Raw genomic sequence first — 27239 nt, forward strand, 5'->3', positions numbered from 1 at the left:
GTTCATGTTCACCAGATGGGAATTGGGCCAGTAACTCTGCAAGTGCTTGGCTCTTAATAGCCTTGGGAGTAACACAAGTGATGTCATATTCTACTCGAGCCAAAAGCCATCTTGCCATTCTTCCAGTCAGAGCGGGTTTGCCTAGCAAGTAGCGGACCGAATCACTCCGGGGTCACATGGATCGGGTGTTCAAAAAAATAGTGGCGCAACTTCCACGTTGTGAAGATTAAGGCTAAACGATGCCTCTCATTTGGGGTATATCGCCACTCGACACCATTGACTTTGCGACTGATGTAATAGACTGGCTTCTCAATGCCATCTATGTCTTGGACAAGTAGAGCCGCAATAGACCAAGGTGTAGACGTCAGGTACAGTAGCAGAGGCTTGTTGGGTTGTAGGGCAATCATTGTAAGTGCTTTCATCACCATATCAAATGTCTGTTGGTGTTCTTGCAACCATTCAAACTTGTGATTCCCTTTCAGCAGTGTCCCAAAGGAAAAGGTTCTCAGCAAGGGCCGAAATGAACCTCTTGAGGTATGACACTTTGCCTAGGAATTTCTTCAAAGCCTTTTGAGAGTGTGGTGATGGCATCTCCATGATTGATTTAATCTTATTCCCATCTACTACAGTCCCCCGCCGGTGTACAAAAAAGCCAGGAACTTGCAGGCGGTAACTCCGAAGGCACACTTGAGAGGGCTCATCTTTAGGCAGAATTTGCGGCACCGCTGAAAAAAAATTTCCAAGTCGCAGAGGTGTCGGTTTGCCTCGGTAGACTTGACCATCAGATCATCCACATATACTTCCACTTCATGATGCAACATATCATGGAACACTGCAGACATAGCCCGTTGGTAGGCTGCCCCCGCATTTTTCAAAACAAAGGGCATCACCATATAGAAAAAATTTCCCAAGGGTGTTCTAAATGCCGTTTTTTCTGCATCTTCTGATGCCATTTTGATCTAGTTATAACCACTGAACCCATCCATAAAGGAGAACATCTTATGGCCCGCAGTAGAATAGACAAGCGTGTCAACATGGGGCAGTGGAAACTCATCTTTCGGGCAGGCCTCATTCATTTAGGTCGGGAAAGTCTACACAGACCCTGATCTGGCCGTTCTTCTCCACAGGCACAATATTTGCTAGCCAAGTTGGGTACTGTATAGGCTCAATGAACTTGGCCTTCGACAACTTTTCTACCTCTTCCTTAATCTTTGCCTCAAGGTCAGGATGATACTTTCGAGCATGTTGCTTTATTGGCTTAGAGTTGGGAAAAGTATCCAGGTGATGGGTGACAAGAGACGGGTCAAGACAAGGCATCTCATCGTATGTCCAAGCAAAGACGTCACTGTGTACCGCTTCAGTAGTGTTATCAATTCTGCCTTAGCTGTTGGAGCCATTGTGTCGCTGATGAACACGGGGCTTGCTCTGCCCTAATAAGTCGCTGAGGTTAACCTCAGCAAGCACCTCCTACTGCGATTTTGGTCTATCTTGCACGCATTCAGGGGCGGGCTCAGGCGTCTCCACCAACTCTTCTTGGGACTCGTCATCGTCACATCTATTTGTCTCGGGGCCATCCTCCCAAGGTATGAAGCCTGACCTCCAAGACCCATCATAGGTAGTAAATTGTCTTACCGCCCTCCCATACCTTAACAATCTTCGGCGGAGGACTTGTGGACTTGCTGCTCCTCCTCTGCCCACTACTTTCTGAAGCAGCCCCTGCATCCTAAATGCCTTCTCATTTTGGCAATTTTACTCCTACAACTTTACCGGTCCTGGGAGTTTCACCCGTTGACAACTCAGTAAAGAAAACTGCATCCGAATAGTGTGCCTTCTCAACCCCAAATGACTGTTCAAACGCATTTATATGGTTACTGTGCGCTTTCCCAACTTTGCCTTCACGCATTGGTGATAACTCGACGGGATAGCTCCATATCGGTGCATCCAAGCTCTGCAAAGTATCATGTGGCAATTTGTGTCCGCTTCAATCACATGAAACTTGGTTGCGGAACGGATCTCACCAACTACTAAGTCCACGACCACATGGCCCTTGGTATCTTTTTTCTCGCCGCCAAAACCCATCACAGTGATGGGTTGGCGAACCATCCTGGACTTTGGGATCCCAGCCTATGCAAAGGTGTCAGTAGTGATGATGTTTATGACGCCCCCGCCATGAAGGAAAGCACGCTTGAACTCTGCATCATTGATTTATGCTGTGGCAATTATGGAGATCACATGGAATATTCTGCCTTGAGCCACCAGGCTGAACGTGCCACGTGTCCTTCTACATGTGCTGTGTACTATCTGTTTGCCTCCACAACTACCTTTTTTAGCCTTAGCAAGTGTAGTTGCGACGGGAGTGTTTGGCGCTGCAACTCCCTCTTGAGCCTCAGCAAGTGCAGTTGCGACGAGAGCGTTTGCCGCTGCACTTGCCTTCTCAGCTCGAACCTCAGCAAGTGCACTTGCAGCGGTAAACCTTGCTGCTGCACTTGCCTTCTCAATTCTACTTGGCCACTGCATGCATTCTCAGCACTCCATTAGTTTGCTACCGACTATGTTCGTGCTCACTGCAGCGAAGCCTTCACCCTTAGCCACCTAACCACAAACTCCCCAGCTTCCCAGGGCGAAGGCCACAGCCAAGCCTGTTATCAACCGTGCTATTCCTTAGTACCAAGCCCAAGGGGCTTCCTTAATCCTGCCTGTGCGACTAAGGCAGGTCTATGACCTGGGTAATGGAAAGGGAGTCTCTTATGCTCGGGCTACCCTACTCCCATCTTCGCGGGATCGCCGTGGTAAACTGGTACCCTGGGCCTTCCATCCGCTCCAGCCAGTAAGTCTTGGGGCCTGCTATCAGTGCCAAGTTAAATGAATTTTAGGGCCTGCTATCAGCCCTGGGCTAGTAATGCCTTGGGGCCTGCTATCAGCGCCAGGCATTACCCTCTACTTACAGAGGGGAAGCTTTTCCCAAAGGCTGCTATCACCTTGGCGGGATGTTCCCTCCGCAAGTTGGTTGCGGCGGCAGTAGTTGCTACGGTAGTCATTACCCGTGGCAAGTTCAAATGGCATAACCGGCAATATTGAAGATGGCAGCGCCGAAAAAGTGCCTATGCAACTTGGGCGCCTCTGCAATTTGGTTGCTTCGAAGTGGCGATGAAACCGAGAATACTTGGAATGGCAGCGCCAAGACAAAACGCCTCCGCAACTTGGTCGTCGCAACTGTCGCCTCTGTAACTTAGTTGCTTCGGCTTTCTCTTTCCCTCGTCAACTTTGGATGGCGGCGGAGCTAAAGATATTAGGAATGGCGGCGCTGAGGCAAAGTACCTCAACAACTTCCCTGCTACATGTGTTCCCTTTACAACTTGACCGTCGCATGTGTTCCCGCTGCAACTTGACTTGGTCATTTTCCATCGTGGAGTCTGTTTGGACCCTTGGCAGGTCGGACCTACTCCGGCCCGCTGTTGGCCCACTTCCCTTGGACTTTAATCCATGCTCCTTTTCATTCCTGGTCGCCTCTTTGGGGCGACCCCAGTACTTAGGCCCATACTTAATTGGGGGTTTAATTTCTGACCCCCTACATTTGCCCCTGCCCCAGTGGGGGACACGTTCCTAGTTTCCCGTGTGTGCATGACGCCAGCAAGTAACCCAAGGGTTGCGTCGGTTGGGTCAGAAGTTGTGTCGACTCTGAAAAGGATTACCCTCTTGACTGATGGGTCATAATGGGCCTAGGGAAGCATGTCGGCGCCCTTTTGCTACTTTCTTTATAAATAGCGCCCATGGGTCCACTGGTCCCCCACTTACGCCCAAACACACTTTATGTCTCCTTATTTTCTTCTCTTCCTTGTCCCCACTTTCCAAAGTCTTCTTTACTTTTCTTTATACTTCCTTATGCCCAACACAAGGTTTCTACCCGACAGGGCTGACCCACCCCCTACTGAATGCAGGAGGGCCTCATACTTCGGAGGGCTAGCTGACCCTTTCTGGAAGGCCGTTGACTCCTTCGTTCCTGATGCCCTTCCTTTGGAGGAGCCTCCATTTCCGTTTAGTGAGGCTGCTTTGGATGATGCTGACATGGTGAACCCAGTCTCTGTGCTGTGGTTTCGCGTGGAGCGTGGTGACTTTCTCCATTCATACATCTACTATCGCACTCACTCGAGCCCTTCAACAGACTGGTCCCTCTGGGTTGATGACATCATTGCAGATGGTTGGTTCGAGCAGCAATTGCAGGATGTTCTTCTCTACAATATCGTTTCGATTTCGAGGGTGTTATCAGTGCGCAAAGTACAGACTAACACTGATATGGTTGTCTCCCGCTGGAGCCGCGACACTCACACTTTTTCTTTGGCATAGGGAGAAAGAACTCCAACCCTCGAAGATATTGCCGTCCTTCTGCGGTTGAGCACTCGTGGAGATCACCCCTTCGAACCAGCGTCCCTGACTCCTACAGAACAAGTTGCTGTCACTGCCCTCCAAGGAGCCTTTCGAGAGGCGCGGAAATATGGCTTTTGGTCTGATCTTAGGACTGGGGAACTACTCCAGGAGAGGCCCAAGAGGGACAAAACCACTTATCTTTCTAGCTGAAGCATTTCTTCAAGGACCTGCAACCAGTTGTGGCCGACATCACAGAGGAGAGTCACAACTTCGCAGTTGGGCCGGGCTGCCGCAGCGACTTGTACTTGGCCGCCTTCGTCAATTACTTCATTTTTTTTTTTTGTTCTCCCCAGCAACCCTGCTGAGAGTATTAACCCTCTGGTGTTCCCTTTGGCTGTCAAACTTTGCAGCAGCAGCCAGATCCCTCTGGCCCCCCTCTTCTTGGGGAACTTATACTTCCGCCTTGATCTCATCCATTCAGACATGGAGCAATCCTTGGGCCCGCTATGATGTGTAGAGCTTTGTACACACTCAGTTCCTGACCGCTTTCTTCTATGAGAGATTTCCTGCCACGGGCCGCGTCCCTAAAGAACATGAGCCTTTCATCACAGACGAAGTCCTTGATGCAGAGGGCGTCCAGTTCTAGATGCAAAGGGTCGACCTGTCACGAGGCAAGTGCGCCACTCCCTTCCTCTCTCGCATCTCTCGGTGGTCTGGTCTTGGCACCAACAGACCCTTTGCAGATTATGTAGACCGCATGGAAAAATATGTGTTCTGCCCTTTCACTCAGCTTCTTCCAGGCATTCATGTGGTTCCATTCAATTTTTCCGAGGCTCGGCATGTTGATTTCTCCCTCGATAGTGTCCAGGCAAACTGCCTTCTTATTGCTGCCATGATACGCCCCGGATTTCTACCCGTGTGGAACGAGAAGGGCATGTCCAGCGTCATATATCGACTGGACAGGGTCCCTGACCAGTTCGGCATGGATCAGGGCGTCCCACATGCCCCTCCGCCTCAGACTGATTACCACCAATTCTTTCAGTGATTTATCCATGATTATACCGCTCTACTTGTGGAGGGCTTAGGCTTCATGGAGCTTCTCACACTTGGAAGATAGGGCGCCTTTACTCCCAATAAAAGGCTGTTCTGGCACCGCAACCTCAATTCGACTGGACAGGGTCCCTGACCAGTTCGGCATGGATCAGGGCGTCCCACATGCCCCTCCGCCTCAGACTGATTACCACCAGAGCTTTCAGCGATTTATCCATGATTATACCGCTCTACTTGTGGAGGGCTTAGGCTTCATGGAGCTTCTCACACTTGGAAGATAGGGCGCCTTTACTCCCAGTAAAAGGCTGTTCTGGCACCGCAACCTCAATTCTTTCTTTAACTTTTGCAACAGTGCTCCCGTAGTCCCTGCGATGGAACCCATCCCGCAACCTGACTTATCTCTTCGTCTGCCCTCTAGCCGAGGCAAACAGACCAGTATATTTTGTCGCTTCAAGCTTCTATCCCTAACTACCGTGGAGAAGCCTCACCCGTCTAGAGCAAATTGCTCCCCCTCAAGTCCGCACGACAGTTACGGACGACCCGCTCCAGACTAAGGGCAGCCCAAGAGGCAGCGGCATCAGCTGCCGAGGCACGTGCCTCACCAAGTAGGAAGAGACTCCGAAACGTACCCATACTTAGAAAATATTTTGCATTGCTTCCTTGGACTTCTTACGTTTACTTTGGTAATCACATAACCTTTTTTCTTTTTAGGGCCCACCGGCCATGCCACCGACACCGGAGGTTCTTCTACTGCCATCGGACTTTCCTCAAATTCAGACGACGACAACGACGACGACCTTCCCACTGCTACAAGGGTCACAAGGTTCAGGACCCGCAAGGCAGTACTTCCAGATGTTGAAGAAGAACCAAGTGCTGGGGGCGCACCAACTACTGAGGCTGAGCCAGTTGTGGAGGCTGCAGAAAATGAAGTTCCCCCTGCTGTGGAAGTTGTTGCAGGCGGCCTAGTTGCTGAGGGTGCACAGCCTCCAAACCCCGCTGATTCTGTGCACTCCGACCGTTCCTCTGTCGGCGGAGATGATTTTTTCCCCGAGACCCCAAGGAAAGATACCGACATGAGAGAGCCGCTGGAAGTTGCACCACCTCCCTTTGGAGCTGCATCTGGTCGTTCCTCCCAGTCCACTGAGTCTCCATTGATTCAGCAGACCCCACTTCCGAACGCCCAAGTGGTGGAGGAGAGTGCAAGTGTAGCGGCTACTTCCACTGTTCCTGCTGTGACCCCTCTAAATTTGGACTGACTTGCAGAGGTAACTGTCACTTTAGCCACCCACACTGTTACTGCTGTCGCTGGGACCTCTAACCCAGTTGCTTCGGCAACCTCTCAACAACTGGCAGACTTGTACCCCACTCACTTTCCAGAAGTGCCAACTGACCTTGGGGTATCCTAAGATTTTTATACTGGCATGGATACCACTACTGTTCCAGATCTGAACGTTGGAGACAACCAGATGGATAACCTCTTTTCGGAGCGACATGACGGTGCAGACAGCTTCAGTCTTTCTCGCAAGACTAGTTCACCCGATCGCCAACGCTGAATCTACCTATTCCAATGCTGCTGGGCAATCATCTTGAGGGGAAGTGCGTCGTCCTCAGACCTTTGGTCACTCCACCAGTCTCCCTCCAGTGATTGAAGCTGGCGGGGGTGTGAGGGAGTCCCCTCAACCCTTAGAGAAAGTTTCTTCTCTAAGTTACTGGGTCTCCTCCGTAGCAGCTTCCACTTGCGCCCCGCATCCAGGCGCTGCATCCCGGCACCTTTCTTGCTTTTAACGTTCTTGTATCTATGGTGCAGACCGCACTGCTAGAGTCACTCGCCAGCTTCATTCGCAACCTTGCTACTAAGAAGATTCTAACAACCCCTAGCAAGTTTGTGGAAAGTGCCGAGGCAAACCAGAGCGACTTTGAGAGGAACTGTTTGGACCTATCGTGGATGAAGGATAGGCTTCAGGCAGTCGATGGTTTCCTCGAGCATGCAGACAACGTGGCGATGATAGGGCCAGTTTTGAACCCGTCATCTACTCTTGTTAACTTGTAGTACCTGCTGCTGCTTGCCTCCGCAACTTGGTAGGGGCCTTCCTATCATGGTGAGAACTTGGGAATAGGTTGCCCCCGCATAATTGCGTCCACTGTCTTCCATACCAAGTCCCCTTTATTGAACTTCTTGTGCTGAACAGATTGATTGTAGGCACGAGCTACGAATTGATAATACTTTTCCATTGCCCGCGAGGCCCGATCTCTTCTTTCTTCAGCTGCCTCTATGTCATTCTTTCTGCTGTCTGGAACTAAGTGTGCTGACATAGCCATTCTTGCTAAGGGTACTGCCAACTCAACTGGTAACACAGCTTCAGAGCCGTACACTAGGGAAAATGGGGTTGCCTGAGTTAGCTTTCTCTTTGACGTTCTATACGCCCAGAGTGCTACGGGGAGTCGTTCAGACCAAGTGCCCCCTGCTTCATCCATCATTTTACTCAATATTCGGATGATGGTTTTGTTGGTCGCCTCAGCTTGTCCACTCCCTTGGGGGTCGTATGGACTAGATTTGTGCTGCTTGAGGCGTTCAGAAGTCTTCCCACATGACGATTTACAAAGGGAGTTCCATTGTCGGACAGCATTACTTTTGGTATGCCAAACCTACGGATTATGCTTTCTCTGATGAAGTTGGCTACTCCTACCCCATCTGCCTGGGTCTTGATGTTGTGCAGCTCAACTGCCGGTGCATGTATCAAGTTCCCAAACTTCTGGCAGGATTGGCATCTCATTACAAAGTTTTTAGCATCTTTTTCCATTGTCGGCCAGTAGTAGCCGAGGTGAATGAGATGTCCATATAATCGCTGCCCTCCTTGATGTTGTGGGCTTCGCTCGGCACCTCATTTGCCTCATCCTTTGGTCAAGGAAGAAGCGGAGGGCCCGCCTCTTAACTCTGATTGCATCGGCTTTGTTCTCAGGCAGTGTGCCATTTCCAAGATAGTCGACATATGGCTGCCTCCATTCTTCACTGCTTAAGAAATGGGCTTTCTCTTCCTTAGGATGGGATTGGCATTTTGCACATTGCCTCTGCAACTCAGTACTTTCCTTTTTCATCTCTGGCCAGTAATACCCTTGCCTCTATATCCGTCGGTATAGACTGATATCTCCATCTCCACGAGACTTAGGGTTGGTTTGGGGTGTCCTAAAAAAGTACACTTTTTGTCTTTTTACGAAAAGATGTGCAGAAAGTAGAGAGGTGATGTGATGAAAAAAAGATAAAAAGATGGATTATATAGGTTATGCCAAACCTAGCCTTAGCATGGATCTGCTTAAGTCTGTAAGTTGCTTCTTGTCTACCGACGCACCTTGCCAGCAAGTTGTTGGCACCGCGAAAAAACAACTCTCCTCTGAGGAGCAGAAATTATGCAAGTTCTGCTGGTCTGCTTGTTCCCTGGCCTGTTTTCAACTGTTCTGTTGGATTATATCTGCTTTCCATCCCTCAGCATCTTGCTCTGTATGTTCTTCGGCTAACACTGCTGGTGTTGTTCTTTTCTCGATGACGATGGCTATACTATCATCTGGTATATCCACCTTTGCCCCCAGTGTCGCCAAGGCATCAGGGAAACGGTTGTGTGTTCGAAGGGTATGCTGGATTTCGACATCATCAAATTGAATGAGCAACCCTTGAACCACGGTGCGATACGGGCCCAACAGAGGCTCCTTTAAGGCGAAATCACCCATTGTTTGCCTGACAACTAACTCGGAGTCGCCCAAAATTTTCAACTTGCGGAGTCCCTTCTTTTGGCAACGATTAGACCCAATATCAACGCCTCATATTCAACCTCGTTGTTTGAACATTCAAAATCAAGCTTATATGATAGATGAAACTTCTCTCCTTCTTCACTGGTTTGTGTTATGCCAGCTCCGCCTTTCCCAGATCCCGAAGCTCCATCAAATTTTAAGTCCCAATAAGCCTCAACTGCAGCTGCGGAGACATGGATCTCACCTCTGGTAGAGATACCTCTGCAGGTTCATGTTCACTAGATGGGAATTGGGCCGGTAAGTCTGCAAGTGCTTGGCTCTTAATAGCCTTGGGATTAACACAAGTGATGTCATATTCTGCTAGAGCCAAAAGCCATCTTGCCATTCTTCCAGTCAGAGCGGGTTTGCTTAGCAAGTAGCGGACCGGATCACTCCGGCGTCACAACATCGATCGGGTGTGCCAAAAAATAGTGGCACAACTTCCGCGCTGTGAAGATTAAGACTAAACAATGCCTCTTAATTGGGGTATATCGCCACTCGACACCATTGACTTTGCGACTGATGTAATAGACTAGTGGCATCTGCATGATTGATTTAATCTTATCCCCATCTACTTCAATCCCCCGCCGGAGTACAAAAAAGCCAAGGAACTTGCCGGCGGTAACTCCGAAGGCACACTTGAGAGAGTTCAACTTTAGGCAAAATTTGCGGCACCGCTTAAAAACTTTTTCCAAGTAGCAGAGGTGTCGGTTTGCCTCGGTAGACTTGACCACCAGATCATCCACATATACTTTCACTTCATGATGCAACATGTCATGGAACACTGCAGTCATAGCCCGTTGGTAGGCTGCCCCCACGTTTTTCAAACCGTATAGAAAAAATTTCCCAAGGGTGTTCTAAATGCCGTTTTTTCTGCATCTTCTGATGCCATTTGGATCTGGTTATAACCACTGAACCCATCCATAAAGGAGAACATCTTATGGCCTGCAGTAGAATCGACAAGTGTGTCAACATGGGGCAATGAAAACTCATCTTTCGGGCAGGCCTCATTCATTCAGGTCGGGAAAGTGTACGCAGACCCTGATCTGGCCGTTTTTCTTCTCCACAGGCACAATATTTGCTAGCCAAGTTGGGTACTGTATAGGCTCAATGAACTAGGGCCTCGGCAACTTTTCTACCTCTTCCTTAATCTTTGCCTCAAGGTCAGGATGATACTTTCGAGCATGCTGCTTAATTGGCCTAGAGTTGGGAAAAGTATCCAGGTGATGGGTGACAAGAGACGAGTCAAGACCAGGCATCTCATCGTATGTCCAAGCAAAGACGTCACTGTACCGCTTCAGTAGTGTTATCAATTCTGCCTCAACTGTTGGAGCCATTGTGTCGCTGATGAACACGGGGCTTGCTCTGCCCTGGTAAGTCACTGAGGTTGACCTCAGCAAGCACCTCCTGCTGCGGTTTGGGTCTATCTTGCACGCATTCAGGGGCGGGCTCAGGCGTCTCCACCAACTTTTCTTGGGACTCGTCATCGTCACATTTATTTGTCTCGGCGCCTTCCTCCCAAGGTATGAAGCATGCCCTCCAAGACCCGTCTTAGGTAGTAAACTGTCTTACCGCCCTCCCGCACCTTAACAATCTTGGGCGGAGGACTTGTGGACTTGCTGCTTCTCTTCTGCCCACTACTTTCTGGAGCAGCCCCTGCATCCCGAATGCCTTCCCATTTTGGCAATTTTACTCCTGCAACTTTACCGGTCCTGGGAGTTTCACCCGTTGACAACTCACTAAGAAAACTGCATCCGAATAGTGTGCCTTCTCAACCCCAAATGGCTGTTCAAACGCATTTATATGGTTACTGTGCGCTTTCCCAACTTTGCCTTCACGCATTGGTGATAACTCGACGGGATAGCTCCATATCGGTGCATCCAAGCTCTGCAAAGTATCATGTGGCAATTTGTGTCCGCTTCAATCACATGAAACTTGGTTGCGGAACGGATCTCACCAACTACTAAGTCCACGACCACATGGCCCTTGGTATCTTTTTTCTCGCCGCCAAAACCCATCACAATGATGGGTTGGCGAACCATCCTGGACTCTGGGATCCCAGACTATGCAAAGGTGTCAGTAGTGATGATGTTTATGACGCCCCCGCCATCAAGGAAAGCACGCTTGAACTTAGCATCATTGATGTATGCTGTGACAAAAGGAGGATGATTATGGGGATCACATGGAATATTCTGAGGCAATGGTAGCGGAGCCGAAGATATTAGGAATGGTAGCGCTGAGGCAAAGTACCTCGGCAACTTCCCCGCTGCATGTATTCCCTCTGCAACTTGACCGTGGCATGTGTTCCCGCTGCAACTTGACTCGTCATTTTCCTTCGTGGAGTCTATTTGGACCCTTGGCGGGTCGGACCTACTCCGGCCCACTGTTGGCCCACTTCCCTTGGACTTTAGCCCATGCTCCTTTTTCATTCCTGGTCGCCTCTTTGCGACTACCTCAATACTTAGGCCCATACTTAATTTGGGGTTTAATTTCTGACCCTCTAAAAAAACAGAACGTAGTGGCTAGAAATAGTGTTGAAGCTGAATTTAGATCAATGGCTCATGGAATTTGTAAAGCTTTGTGGATCGAGAGATTATTGGAAGACTTAAAAATTCCACGAACATCACCAATGGAAGTTTACTGTAACAAGAAGGCAGCAAATGCAATTGCTCATAATCTTGTTCTTCACAACAGAACTTAGCATGTGGAAGTCGACAAGCACTTTATCAACGAAAAGATTGAGAAGGAATTGATCTACATGTCTTATATATCCAGCGCAGAGCAGATTGCAGATGTTCTTACAAAGGGACTACACAGGAAGCAGTTCGACCACCTAATCTACAAGTTGGCCATGGAAGACATATTCAAGCCAACTTGAGGGGGAGTGTTGGAAATGGAAAGAAAATAATTCTGCCCGGATATGGCTGAATTCTTTAGGATATCACAGCTGTAAATATCTAGATTTAGTCAATACTATAGAATAGGGAATTTTATATTTAGAATTAGAATTAGTAACTAAATAGTAGCTAATCAGTCCTCAGAATCAGTAGCTAATCAGTCCTCAGAATCAGTAGCTAATCAATCCCTTATTTTATGCCATGTATCTCTTATTAATAGAGGTGCTATGTGCACATTGTTTAAATATGAGAATAAGAAATATTATTCTTTCTAGCTTTCATTCAAAATAATAAAATCCAGTTTTCCAACTAGTACCAAGCATGTAGATTTTAAATTTCTGAACAAATTTAATTAAGGCATTTCAAAATGGCCTATTTGACTGATCAATAAATTAATGGAAGGAAAATAACACAGTGCAGCTTTTTAATAGAGTAAGTAGAACTTCAATTGACAAACAATAATGCAAGACCCCAAATGTTCTAGCAAACACTCACATGGGTGTTGGTCCCACACCCATGTCCGTGGTAGATTTTTTGGTAAATTTTTGCGTATCCCTAGGCATTTTGCTCAATGGTGAAATATGGCAAGAGATGAAAACCACAAAAGAAAGACACGAAAAGGAGCATAATGTAACTAGGGAATCCTGGAAAACAAACTCACTTGGTAAGTCAACGAGAGATGGAAATAAGTTGAACAAATCATCCAAGAGACATCAACGCCAGAAGCACACTTAGAAACGATTTTTCTGATCTGCATCAAAAAAGAAAACAGAAAAAAAATATGTATGAAAGTCAGTAATGCCCTTCACTGCAGATTAAGTCCACAGTATCTCTGAACGCATTCTTTTAGACCCTCCTTTTTTAAATTAAACATATGTGTTTGTCAAAATTTCCATTAAGCTCAATTAGTTTCAATACGAAATTACTATACCATATTTTGTTCCAACAAGGTTGGGAAGGTGCATAATAACTTTAAACATACAAAATAAGGTGTGGCATCACATAAGCAACGAAATTTATTTCTGAAGTAACATTGACAAGACAAAAATAAAATAAAACTACAATTATGAATACCAATATATATGAAGGGTCTTGCTAAAAAGTGCCCTGGGACACGAAAAGTAGACCAAAAAATAAATTTGAAAACACAACACTTCTTATTAAATTCAATGCAGTTTTTATTGAAATTAATGCACTTCTTTTAACTGTTTGACCTATTTTCAAGACACTTCCTTATTTCAATCCCAATATTCAGCACTTTTAAAATTTGTCATATACAAATATCAAGTTATAAGGACACAACAATTGCACGAATTATAACTAAGATCATTTCAATAAAATAAATGAAATATGTCTTTTAAGAATGGAACCAAAAAGATGACACAAGAAACTTACTTCTCTACATTTCATGAGCTTTAGCATTAATGGGAAAAACTACAAATGCAAGACTGATGTTAGAGGAGGATAAGTTACCAAAATATTTGATATACATGTTTCATATTTCTTCTTTTCTACTTCTAAATCTGAAAATTCAGTCAAATAAAGAAACTAAATCCTATGCAAAGAATCATGCCAATCTCAAATCATACCTAAGGGAGTAATGTAGGAAAATTAGTTAAAAGTTTTCTCTTGTTAAGAATTCGAAAGTCAGTGTAGCAGCAACAACAGGGTCTAAAAATTCACTGCAATCAAACATTGGAAGAGTGGTTTTCAAATATGATTTATCATATGATATGCATAAATAGAGAATAATTGTTAGATGAAATCATAATTTCATTTTTTCCCCACAAATAAACTATTGTGAAAGGACTACAAACTAAACCATCTTTACCGGCTCAAACATGAATGAATGAAGGTCCTCCTACTGGGATCAGCATCATGTAGAACCACCTCTCCAAAATAAAGAAAAAATAAACGAATTTCCTGAGTAAAACTGTAGAATAAAAGAACAATGCTTACATTAGCACATATGTAAGCATAATGATGAGGGGAAGAACTAGGAGAGAGGTAAATATCAAGCACCAAAAATACTTCAACATTCCAAATAAATAGTAATTACAAGTTAATAACACCTGCAATAAATTTATGGTCATTTTTTTCCATGTTTTGTTTGGTTCTGTTTTGAATGAGAACCATCATGGCTCAAGCTTTGATAGTTTCTTAAGTTAGACAAGGTCTCTTCTTTTTTTATAACAAAACAACTAACTCATTGCAACAAGCAAACATATAAATTCTTCTCAAAGAAAGTATTTTCTCCCCCCAACCTAAACGATGCATTGTCCTCAATGTAAAAAACAAAATCACAAAGGTTATGAGATTACCTTAAATAATGAACCAAGTCTATATATATATATATATTTTTTTTTTTTTTTTTTTTGAGCGTCAACAAAAAATTTATTAAAAAAGAAAAGATGAACCATGAACCTACAAGGGATTATTGCCAAAAACACAAGGGAAAAAAATTACAAACGAAAAACTAACAACTCCTAAAAGTAACATTGCTTTTATTATTATGTTTATGGGTCTCGATAAATAGGGCCTTTTAATTCAATGGACTCTCCTCTTCATGTGGGAAATTCTCCAAAACTGGTTTAAGACGTTGGCCAGTCACTTTAAAAACATTACCATTCCTGGGATTTTCAATCTTAACGGCCCCATGAGAAAAAACAGTTTTAACTACAAAAGGGCCGGTCCATCTAGATCTCAATTTACCAGGAAACAAATGTAGTCTAGTTTTATACAAAAGAACCTTTTTGTGAAGGCTCAACAATTCATTTGAGTACAAACAATATTAAATTAAAAACATATCATATACAATGACACAGGGAGGACAAGTCAATCAACTGGGGGCCCTTTTTTCTTTCAAAACAGCACCCCTTTTCTGCTCCCTTATCTACAAAAATATGAAATCTTGCCTTTAGGCAATAGCAATATTATCTTTTATTCGATGAAAAGCTACAAACACAAGACCTTTGTGAGTAAAAAGGTATATATATTATGTAGAGGGTTAGAAAATTAAGATAAAATTTACCATCTTGTTACGCTGAATTCGAGCAGCCCAAGCACCCTTGACAACATTACAGTCAGATCTAGTGTTCTTGCTATTATCTAAGTCACCCAATATATATTACATATAAGGAACAAAAGATGAGTAGTAATTAAAAGGAAAAATAAATAAATATTTGAAGAGCAGAATCAAAATATAAAAAGACTGGAGGTACAATGAAATCTTGTCTAACCTTTGAGAGAAGTTTTGTGGATGCTATGAGATGATTTCAAAGCAAACCGAGTCTTATGGGCCTGGTTGAGCAATTTATATTGTTGATGGCTCAAATGTAGTTTTTCTAAAAATTTAAATTAAATACATTAAATCACAATTAAATATAAATTGAGAGAATGAATATAATATCCAAAATTCCTAGAATAACTACGTAATTTTAAGCATTCGTCACACCTCCCAACCAGCTTTAATTTTAGAACCTAGCAATTAAGGCGACTAAAATAAAATCAAAAAGAAAAATAAAAGCAACTACTCTAAACCACTTCCGCAATAAATCACGATTGAATTTAGCACATGCAACAAGCCCTTAATCCAATAGATTAGCCCTCATGGACGAGTTAAAGTCTCGTGTTTCCAAAGATGTTACCCACAAATATCCAAAAATTTCTTTACTAAAACGACTTCTTTCATTCTCATGCCAAGGTTAAAGAACCAGTCATGAATTTCACAACCTTAACAAGATAATCAATCAAAGTTCAAAAGACTAGCAGCAAGTAAAGATATTGCATGACATTCAAAATTTGGAGTGTGTGAAAAAAGTTCAACCAACACAGACACAACCTTAGCCTTAAAGTGAAATATAACCCAAATCTCTTTCTGAAACATGCTTCGACTCAAATCTCACCAGTTATTGCACTCAACAAATAAATCACTCGGAATATGGTGCAAAAATTGCTCTCAATATATGCGAGTAGAACAATGTAAATCAAAGGCAAAATATCCCGCATACTAATTTTTTTGAAAAACGCTAACATGAAAGAATAAATAAATAGTCTCATGAATGGAATATCAAATACTGAGAAATAAAATTTCTAGAAGTGTTACCCACAAACGTCAAAAATTTTCTTTACTCGAAGGATTTCTTTCGTTCTCATGCTAAAGTTCAAGAACAAGTCATGAATTTCACAACCTTAACAAGATAACCAATCAAAGTTCAAGACACTAGCAGCAAGTAAAGATATCTCATGGCATTCAGAATTTGGCATGTGTGAAAAAGTTTAGCCAACACATATACAACCTTAGCCTTAAAATGAAATATAACCCAAATCTCTTTCTGAAACATGCTTCGACTCAAATCTCACCAGTTATTGCACTCAACAAATAAATCACTCAGAATATGGTGTAAAAATTACTCTCAATATATGCGAGTAGAATAATGTAAATCAAAGGCAAAATATCCCGCATACTAATTTTTTGGAAAAACGCTATAATGAAAGAATAAATAAATAGTCTCATGAATGGAATATCAAATACTAAGAATTAAAATTACCACACCATCACCCCAACCCATCATGTCCACTTGTAAACTATACCACACTCAAGATCAAATAGGACTTTTATTTGGTTGTAATGCTTGGGTTGAGGAATTCCGAAAAAATAATAAAAAGCCAAAGGTGAATAAAAAAAAGGACGTCTGAGAGACAATTGGCATAAAAATAAACACAATTAGAGCATTATTCCAAATGCCTTCCTCTTTCTATTACTTTTCTTTTTGTTTTTTTCAACTTCCTCCTTCTGCTTTTTTTTTTTTTCTTTTTGTTTTTTTTTTTCCCTTAGTTGAACACAATTTATTTCTTCTTATTTTTTTCAGCTTTTCACCTTTTTTTTTCTTTTTTCTTTTTTTTTCAAACAAATTTGCCATTGTCAAACTCAAATAATCCCATCATATCCACAAAAGTAAAAAGAAAGTATGGGTTGTGGGGTTAAACAAAGAAAGGCTAAAATAAAGGCTCAAATTGGTTTCTAATGGTTCATGAATTAATAATAAAAGAAAGAAAAATAAATAAAAGGCTCAAAGAAACAAAGATGGCCTAAAATCATCTCTCAAGAATTAGTATGGTCCTTCAACTTTCATGATCTCAAGGGAATAAAAGTGTCATAACAAATTGATTTATTCTCAGCATTCAACCAAAATGAAGAAATAATGAGACTAAACAACAAATTAATGTCCTTCCAAAGAAAATTAAGAGTAGATGTATAGTAACCCTCCAATAAATGATTGGCACAAAACTCACAGGGTTAAAAGTCTCCACTATCATTCTTCAAGATTTTCAAGTCATATCCACTGATCAACTAAAAATCATATTCATGTGGCTAAAGTGCAGTGCAATTATTTCCAAATACGAACACATGAAATACTTTAACAAAGTAGCTAGCATATCAAACTTCAACACAATTTCTCAAGTTAAAGCAATAAAATACTACTAGTATGCCAAATCACTCAATGCATAGAACAATAAATTACCATGCACACCTTTTTTCTTTTTTTAAACAAAACAACTAACTCATAGTAGCAAGCAAACATATAAATTCTTCCCAAAATAAGTATTTTCTCCCCCCAACCTAAACGATGCATGATCCTCGAGGGAGTAAAAAGTGTGATAACAAATTGATTTGTTCTCAGCATTCAACCAAAAATGAAAAAATAATGAGACTAAACAACAAATTAATGCGCTTCCAAAGAAAAATTAAGAGTAGATGTATAATGACCCTCCAATAAACGATTGGCACAAAACTCACAGGGTTAAAAGTCTCCACTATCATTCCTCAAGATTTTCAAGTCATACCCACTTATCAACTAAAAATCATATTCATGTGGCCGAAGTGCAGTGCAATGATTTCCAAATATGAACACACGGAATACTTTAACAAAGTAGCTAGCATATCAAACTTCAAAACAATTCTCGAGTTAAAGCAATTAAATACCACAAGTATGCCCAATCACTCAATGTATAGAACAAAAGAATACCATGAGCACTAAATTTTTATTTTTTTTTAACAAAATAACTAACTCATAGCTGCAAGCAAATATATAAATTCTTCTCAAAATAAGTATTTTCTCCTCCCAAACTAAACAATGCATTGTCCTGAATGTAAAAAATAAAATCAAAAAGTTAAGGAGATTACCTTAAATGATTAACCATGTCTATATGTGCCATTGCCTGCAAGGGGTTAGCGCCAAAAACAGAAAGGAAAAAAAATACAAACGAAAAACTAACAACTCCTAAAAGTAACATTATTTTGAATAACATGCACAAACCGGATCATTGGAAATTTTGATCAATTATTTTTAACAACTTTTTGAATGGAGTAAAGGAAGTTGGAATCGTCGATCGCTAATTATCTAAAAACTACGAAAAGGGTGTTTTTGGTTTCTATAACGCGCCACAACAAATGAAACACAAAATTCCAACAAAATCTCCACAAAAGAAGAGATAAAATTGCATAAGATAATACATGTATTAGCAGTTCACTCTTTGCATGTTTTTTTCCACATGAAACTATTAACAAAGTTTTTTTTTCCCACTTTTCCTTCCATTTCTTTTTCCCTTCTCATACAAGATCCACCGGATGCTTATCATGAAATATAACCCAAATTATTGTAAAGGAATTTCCAAACCTCGCACATATGTTAGAACACTATAGCAATTGCAATCAAATACTTCACAGGATCAATATAAATAAATTATATATTACATATATATATAACGCCACGTATATCAGTATAACCAATTGCCCTATTTTTGTTTCATCATAGAGTAGTTGAAAAAGGCGTCATTCCAATACATTATGTAAACAAAAACCTATGAACTACTCAATTCTCAATTCAACAGCACACCCAATTTTCAAACAACACAATTCAAATTATTTTGGTTGAAACTCATATTAAATTGTATGAATCGAATCATGCATCATACAATTCTAACATCATACTAGTTGGAACCTGTAAAAGCGGTGTCAATAGAATTATTTTGATCAGTTACTCATGAAATACAATATCCATTTCCAAGGAATTCTAGCAATATAAGTGAATTTATTCTTCAATGATAACTGAGATTAGAAATTACATGGTTGTCGACTCTGCTAGCTGGTGCCGGAAGCAAGACGAGATCTGCTTCCAAATCAGGTTGAAGATATGCAAGCACCCCCATCACCTTCTATCTCCATGCCCATGTTAGCTTCCCAAGAATCACGCTCTGCATCACAACATCAAAAAGGATAAATGAAAAAAATAAAAACTAAAAAAAACTAGGGCCCAATTTAGTCTCCATTTCCAAGCAATGGCAGCAACATAAGTGAAGGAATTCTTGAGTGATAACTGAGATTACCTGGTTGTTAACTCACTGCTCAGTTGAGGAATTCTTTAGTCTTCATCACTTGTGTTACTACTCGCTGCTCAGTTGCCATTGAATAAAAAAAGGTCTACATTAATCGCCCAAAAACACATGGATTTATTATATATAGCCCAACAGACATTAATTATGTAGCAACTACCACCAATAAACTACTAAGTGAATTTTTAGACCATGTTGTAGAAGCTACACTGAAATTTCGAAATCTTAACAAGAGAAAACTTCTAACTAATTTCCCTACATTACTCCCTCAGGTATGATTTGAGATTGGCATGATTCTTTGCTTAGGATTTAGTTTCTTTATTTGACTGAATTTTGAGATTTAGAAGTAGAAAAGAAGAAATATGAAACATGGATATCAAATTTTTTGGTAACTTATCCTCCTGTAACATCAGTCTTGCATTTGTAGTTTTTTCCATTATTGCTAAAGCTCCTGAAATGTAGAGAAGCAAGTTCCTCATGTCATCTTTTTGTTCTGTTCTTATTAGATATATGTAGTTTATTTTATTGGAATGGTCTTAGTTATAATTCGTGTAATTGTGGTATCCTCAAGATATTTGTATATGACAAATGCTATAAGTGTTGGATATTAGGATTGAAATAAAGAAGTGTCTTGAGAATAGGTCAAACAGTTAAAGGAAGTGCATTAATTTCAATAAAAACTGCATTGAATTTAATAAAAAGTGTCTTGTGTTTTCAAATTTATTTTTTGGTCTACTTTTCGTGTCCTCGAAGCACTTGTTAACAAGACCCTTCATATATTGGTATTCATAATTTTAGTTTTATTTTATTTTCGTCGTGTCAATGCTACTTCAGAAATAAATTTTGTTCCTTATGTGATGCCACATCTTATTTTGTATGTTTAAAGTTATTAAGCACCTTCCCGACCTTGTTGGAACAAAATATGGTATAGTAATTTCGTACTAAAACTAATTGAGCTTAATGGAGATTTTGACAACTAAACACATATGTTTAATTTCAAAAAGGAGGATCTAAAAGAATACTTAGAGCCTAGTGTCAAGAGAAAATTGAGAAACTAATTGGCATGAGTAGTATTTTATTTTTGAGTTACGACTTATGTCTACAAATTGGCTTTCCTACTTAACAAAAAAAATAAAAATAGAATCATCTTTACCGACTCAAACATGAATGAATGAAGGTCCTCATACTAGGATCAACATCATGAAGAACCACCTCTCCAAAATAAAGAAAAAATAGACGAATTTCATGAGTAAAACTATAGAATAGAAGAACAATGGTCACATCATCACATATGTAAGCATAATGATGAGGGGAAGAACTAGGAGAGAGGCAAATATCAAGCACCAAAAATACTTCAACATTCCAAATAAATAGTAATTACAAGTTAATAACACCTGCAATCAATTCATGGTCATTTTTTCCAAGTTTTATTTGTTTCTCGTTTGGTTGAAGGGCTATTTTTTATAAAATTAAACTTCTAAATAACTGAAAATCTCGGCGGTTGCCTCGCCCTCAATCTCCATCAACATCTCCAAATTACATGGACTACACTAACAGGAATTGCAATGTATGTAGAACTCTGAACGTGAAGTAAAAGCAAAATTAAATAAGATGAGACAAAAACAATACACATTTTTTAACAATGGAAAAGTGGGAACATGCATATAGGAGTCACCCAAAAAAAAAAAAAGAAGCAACAACATTATTTAATGGGAACTGCAATTTTATAACTAAAATCTATGGCGGTAGTGATGGAAAATTATTTGCACATCCACAAGCAAAGATGTAAGCAAGTTGCACCCTGCCATGACACAATATACATTGAATGCTTTGATTTTCAAGCTTTTCCAATAGAAGCCTCAGAGTAATACCAAAACAAAACTTGTCTCAATTCTACTAAAATAACTTTTTTACCTCATAAGAGAAAATTTGGTCTATAAATAGAGTAGAAGTTTTCACTGTACATAAGGGAACCAATGCACATATTAAAGCTGAAACACATTAAAGCTAAAACAAAACATGAATTTCAAAATTACTATACAGAATGAAAATATTGTGACATGCATCAAGAATAGAGTCAAAGTGAAAATATTGACATCATGCAATGCTATAGCAAAATACACATCAAGAGAGAGAGGAGAGATAGTGACAGTGGTGATTAAGAGTTTGATGAGGGTGTGTGGTCATAAAGCAATCAATGGATAGAGAAATCAATACCAGTAAAAGAAGACCACTAGAGGTTTGAGATTGAGAAATCGAAGCCACTGAGCATTGAAAAATCTTGTTAAGTTGCAGATAAACCCTAGCTCTGAAATCTTCAACACACTTCATGAAGCTTGTTCACCTGATCATATTGAAATCACATAAACAAAAATAATCACAAGAATAATCAAGCAATTTTATACAGATTTCAATTAATCTCAAGCAATTTGAAGCAAAATTTAAGCAATTCTCCATCATCAGAAAGACGATTTCAGAAAAATAAATAACTAGATTTCAAGATGCATGATGGATTTCAGACGATCTCACACTTCTTCTTCGTCTTAGGGTTTGAGTGTGGTTTAGGGGGTTTCTGCTGCTTCGTCTAAGGGTTTTTTTGTGCTTCGTCTTCATGTTCTCCATCAGAAAGACGATTTGAATGAGTCAATTTCAAAGGTTTTGGGTTTCTCAAATGGATAGAAGCTAGAGAGATCGAAAGGGTTTAGGTTTATGGAGAGAGAGAGCAGCGATGAAAGATAATAGAGAGAGAGAGAGGCGTCAATAAACAAAGGAGTGAAAAGAGAGAGACCGTTATAAAACCCTAATTTTGAAGCGGTGGAAGATTAACGAGAGAGAGGGGTCTAGAAACAACGGAGGGAAAAGAGAGTGAAAGTTGTGAAACCCTAATTTTTAACACGTTACCTTGGGGGTAAGTGGAAGCAAGCTTCAACCAACCAAGCTACCTTAAAATGTTGATATGGAGCTGAAATTAATAATATATATATATATATACTAGTGAGATCGAAAGGGTTTAGGTTTATGGAGAGAGAGAGCAGCGATGAAAGATAATAGACAGAGAGAGAGGCGTCAATAAACAAAGGAGTGAAAAGAGAGAGACCGTTATAAAACCCTAATTTTGAAGCGGTGGAAGATTAACGAGAGAGAGGGGTCTAGAAACAACGGAGGGAAAAGAGAGTGAAAGTTGTGAAACCCTAATTTTTAACACGTTACCTTGGGGGTAAGTGGAAGCAAGCTTCAACCAACCAAGCTACCTTAAAATGTTGATATGGAGCTGAAATTAATAATATATATATATATATACTAGTGTATGCCTAAATATTGTTGAGATCAAAATACAGTTATAATTTATACGTATCATGCTAAAATCTGTAAAATCTATAACTTTTTTTGATAAAAATACTAAAAAAATATAAAGAAATATTCATCTTATGGATTAAAATATAATTTATCTAATTTGTTGCGCAAAAAAAAAAATTTGAGGTCAAAATATAAATAGATGGTCTATTTGGTTTAGATTTTCAAATAATTTTATAATTAGAGTTTGGTTGTATATTTTGAAAATAATTTTTACAAATTTGAAATTCAAAACTTATTTGGTTTACAGCTTTCAAAAATAATTTTTAAAATTTTCAATCTGTATTTTATTACTTTTAGTAAACTTTTTAAATATTTTAATCAACATTTTTTACTTTTTCAGATCCATTCAATCTGAATACACTTAAAAATTATAAAATTTAGAGTAATGTTATAAAATTTACACTTAAAAATTTTAAAATAATTTTTACAAATTTAAAATAAAATTTTATAATTTTGCATGATTTATGTATTTTTATGTATTTTAAGTATTTGAACTCAAATTATAGTAAATAATACATTTTAATTATTTTTTTATATTTTGTATAAAAATAAATACTAACAAAAACAAAAACATATGGTGGCGGTGGCCGCGACACGGACAACAAAACACACTTTGTGTCCAAGAGCCACAACAGCCCAAAAAAACAAAAAACAAAAAACAAAAAACAAAAAAAACTCTTCACCCCCACCCACCCATCCATCCTTTCTCGCTCATCTCACTTTTTCAAATTTCAAATTTTAAAACACACTCACTCTCTCTCTCTCCCCTCAAAACACAGTTTGCTACCCCAAGAAGAAGAGGCCAAATCTCTAAAGGCCAAAAAAAGAATCCTGCCATATTAAGTGTTTGAGACGTGAGAGAGAGAGAGAGAGAGAGAGCGAAGAGTATTTGGGCGGGAATCAAGTGTTTGGTACATTTTAAAGGATTGATCTTAACCATTGATATACACTTAGAATTAATTTAGACCATTAAAAATCATTTTGGACATTTTTAAAAATCATCCTGCCATATTATATAGATTTACCTTTGCCATTGTCACTATGTCAGGCACAATGCCTAGGGTCTCAAATCCCCAAAAATGGCTCCCAGTGTGAGCAAACCCAGATTGAACCTCATCGGCAATACAAAGCCCTCCTGCTTTTTTAATACTGCTGTATACGGCAGGGAAGTAACCTGGGGCCAATTCAATAATTCCATCCACTCCCTGCCATTTTAGAGAGTAGTTCAAATTAGACAGTAACTCGGAAGAGGTTGTATTAATAGGAAAATGATATTCTCACACAATTTTCTAACAGAATTTAAGACAAAAATAATGTGGCAATGACACTCTTGCAATTATGAACCATAGTGATGGGCATTTGACTATCAATGCAGGGATATAAATGCGACACATCATTTTGCATAAATTTTTAGGGTGCAAATGACTGGGAAGAGGTTGTATTTAAAGTTTCATGTATGGTCCACTGAGATGAATAATTTTTAGGGTGCAAATGACTGGGAAAGTCAGCTCTGGGGTAATTTTTTTTTTTTGTCAAGGAAAGAATTTTTATTTATAAAAAAGAAAAAGAAAAAGAAAAAAAAAAAGAAGTGATTTTTACTCTTTGTCCATTCAGATGATCAGGCTCTGAATTCATGTATAGAAAACAGTAACATGAATCCCTATGTATGTATATGATAGTAATCAAATTAATTGATTCAGAGAGAGAAAACCAATACATGACATTAACATTTACAAGCAGCAGATACATTTAATTACAAACAGATTAATTAATACACGCATCTGCTTATGTAAGAAATTTCTGTTTTTATGCTTTGATTTCACATACTTAAAAAATAAAAATGAAAACAGAAATATGGAAGAAGAAGAAAAGATACAAAATACACAAAGATGGCATAGAGATCTTGTTGAGTAACATCTAAGATCTGTTTTGTTTTGTTGAAATGGATTGGAGAGAAGAATCAGGTGGCGGTGTAGATGTGGAGATGGAGGAGGACGATGAGGATGGAGTAGAGGACGAAGAAGAGAAGAGTGTGAATAGCGATGGACTTGCCGTTGGTGTTGAGGCTCCCGAATTTGACAAGGTGGTTCTTACCAGGTATCTGGAACAGCAACCCCGGTGTAAACACCACGAACAACACCACTGCTACTAGCACAGGCCCCCAGTCCGCCATTGAAATTTACAGACAGACACAGATTATCACCAACTGAACTAACAACGACTTGGATTGGAGCTGAAGAAGAAGACTACTAGTTACGTCTGTGGGCGTGAGGAGACTTACGTCTGTTCTAATCCAAATTTGAATTGACCAAACCTAACCCAACCCAACATTTTTTTTAATTAAAAAAATTCAATAAATTATAATCATAATATTAAACTTTAAATAAATACAACCTATACTAATAATAATTAATTGATATAAAGAAACTTTTACAAACTGCTAACTTAATTAAATGTGTAGGTTGCTAACTCATCAATATTTTTTGTTTACAAGATTTTTGTTAAAGAAATATAAATTTAAGGATGTTCTTAGTGGTACCAAAAAAATATTAAACAAAATGATGATGACAATAAAAATGAACAAGCTTCTATGTCCCTGGCAACAATTATAAGAAAATCCTCCATTTAACCTGTAAGTCTGTATTGGCCACGGAATTCTAATAAAAACAGGAAATCAAACCCCAAATTACATATGTATTAATGAAAAGGGGAAAAAAATAACAAATAAACAACTCTAAAAATGTATGTATTCATGAAATAAAGGAGAACAGGGAGAGAAGGGAAAAAATATCAAACCCACATCACACCAATCAACAAAATGTACATAACCTTGAAGAGCGAATGAACAATAAAGAACTGCAGGAAGCCCGAAATTGGGGTAAAATACCTCTCTTCTTAAAGACGACAGTGGGGTTTAGCCAAATCAGTCAAAAACAAAAACAGAGAGAGAAGGGGTGAAAAGACTCAATCGATCTTACCTTGCGAGAGCACCGTCGGTAGCGAAGGGAGCCAAATTGAGCAGCGTAGCGAAGAGCCTGCAGAAGATTGTCTGTTCGGCACCGAAACAACGGGACCATCGAGCAGTGAACACGGACAGAGTGCAGAATCGGAAACCCTAGAGAGACAGTGAGGGCTTGATGAGAGAGAGTAGGAGTGCAACGATGATCGTCTCAATCGGGAGGAGATTTTAGGGTTTTGGAAGGCGAATTTGTGGGGGTTTGGATCGGAGCGAGGGGATGGAGAAGGGAATGTTGGCGGAGAGTCGACGCCATGAGAGAGAGATTAGAGAGAGAAAACGGTGAAGGACTTATGAATGTAGGGATAAGGATGATTTTCAGAGAGAGAGAGTGTGAACACCCATCTCATCTCTCTCACTCAACTAGAACACATTGAGAGAGTACCTGGAGAGAGAGTTAAGAGACGTTAAGAGACGTTTGGCAAACGTGGGAGAGAGAGCAGACGTGGGAGAAAGAGTAGAGAGTGTTTGGGCGGAAAAAAAAATAATGTCAACCGTGATATTGATTAAAAATTATTTCACTCATTCAAATAAAATGTAACATATTTTCAAAAATTATTCAAATAAATACATTTTAACATATTTTCAAAAGTTGTTATGTCTTATAATATAGGTATTAGTTTTATCTTTATGTTTTTGTATATATATATAAGTTGTTTTCAATTTTTTTTTAAATAAATTTTTATTTTCTCATCTCACTCATCACTTTTAGTCACCACTCACCACAACTATCAATGAATGGCGAGTTCTGACCAAACTCCGACAACTCTCTAGCAAATGGGTGATCGCCGTTGTGATTTTCAATTATCAATTGATATTCTTCAGGTCATCTCATATTCTTCGACATCGTCCAACTACTAAATTCGACAAATAAATTTGACTACCCATTGCTAACAGGCACCACATCTGTTCGCCCTTCATTTCTGTCCATTAAATTTGGCAACTAATCATCGCACTATTAATTTTTTTATTTAAACCCTCTCATTCTATTTCAATGCGATGTTCAAAATTTTTAATGTAAATTTAAAATTATTTTATTTAAGCCTTTCAACTTCATAATCAAGTTTGCGTAATCTAATTTATAATTAAGGCCTTACACTTTTTTTCTCTTTAACATTTTTTTAAATTTATATATAAAAAAAATTACTTTTTCAGTTAAAATAATTTTAAAATAAAAGAAAGTTGAAAATATTGAAAGCAAAAATAAATAAGTAAGATAAAAAATAAATAAATAATAAAAACTGTATATTTTTAATCTTTGATGAAGTCACTTTCATTCACTTTATGCTCTTATTAATTTTTTTTTTCTTTTTATCTTTTTGTTCGTTATGGGGATATAAACTGAAGCAACGTAACTTTGAATAAATCACAAAAGT

The 27239-nt window shown here is 39.8% G+C and overlaps 2 protein-coding genes across 11 annotated transcripts in view; both read right to left on the minus strand.

Moving 5' to 3' along the window:
- LOC114319672 (uncharacterized) overlaps positions 1-26334 on the minus strand; it is an 87592-nt gene extending 61258 nt beyond the window's left edge. For 5 of the 10 annotated variants that reach the window (XM_082878640.1, XM_082878634.1, XM_082878642.1 and 2 more), the window contains exons 1-8: positions 25826-26334; positions 23873-24052; positions 21708-21834; positions 19485-19548; positions 15335-19352; positions 15127-15203; positions 13927-14028; positions 12757-12846 (exon numbers count right to left, since the gene is read on the minus strand). The gene's annotated coding sequence lies outside the window, so the exon portion shown is untranslated. Of the gene's footprint in view, positions 1-12756; positions 12847-13490; positions 13530-13684; positions 13778-13926; positions 14029-15126; positions 15204-15334; positions 19353-19484; positions 19579-21707; positions 21835-23872; positions 24053-25825 lie in introns of all 10 variants that reach the window. The other 5 variants (XM_082878635.1, XM_082878636.1, XM_082878638.1 and 2 more) reach the window with 5 other exon arrangements.
- LOC145795947 (uncharacterized) lies at positions 7510-7890 on the minus strand. The gene has a single exon (XM_082880899.1). The coding sequence runs from the start codon at positions 7888-7890 to the stop codon at positions 7510-7512; it is 381 nt and encodes a 126-aa protein (XP_082737025.1).
- Positions 26335-27239: the final 905 nt, after the last annotated feature.

This window comes from Camellia sinensis, chromosome 7 (genome assembly GCF_055761805.1).
Source record: "Camellia sinensis isolate YWXY chromosome 7, ASM5576180v1, whole genome shotgun sequence".
NCBI classification, from domain to species: domain Eukaryota; kingdom Viridiplantae; phylum Streptophyta; class Magnoliopsida; order Ericales; family Theaceae; genus Camellia; species Camellia sinensis.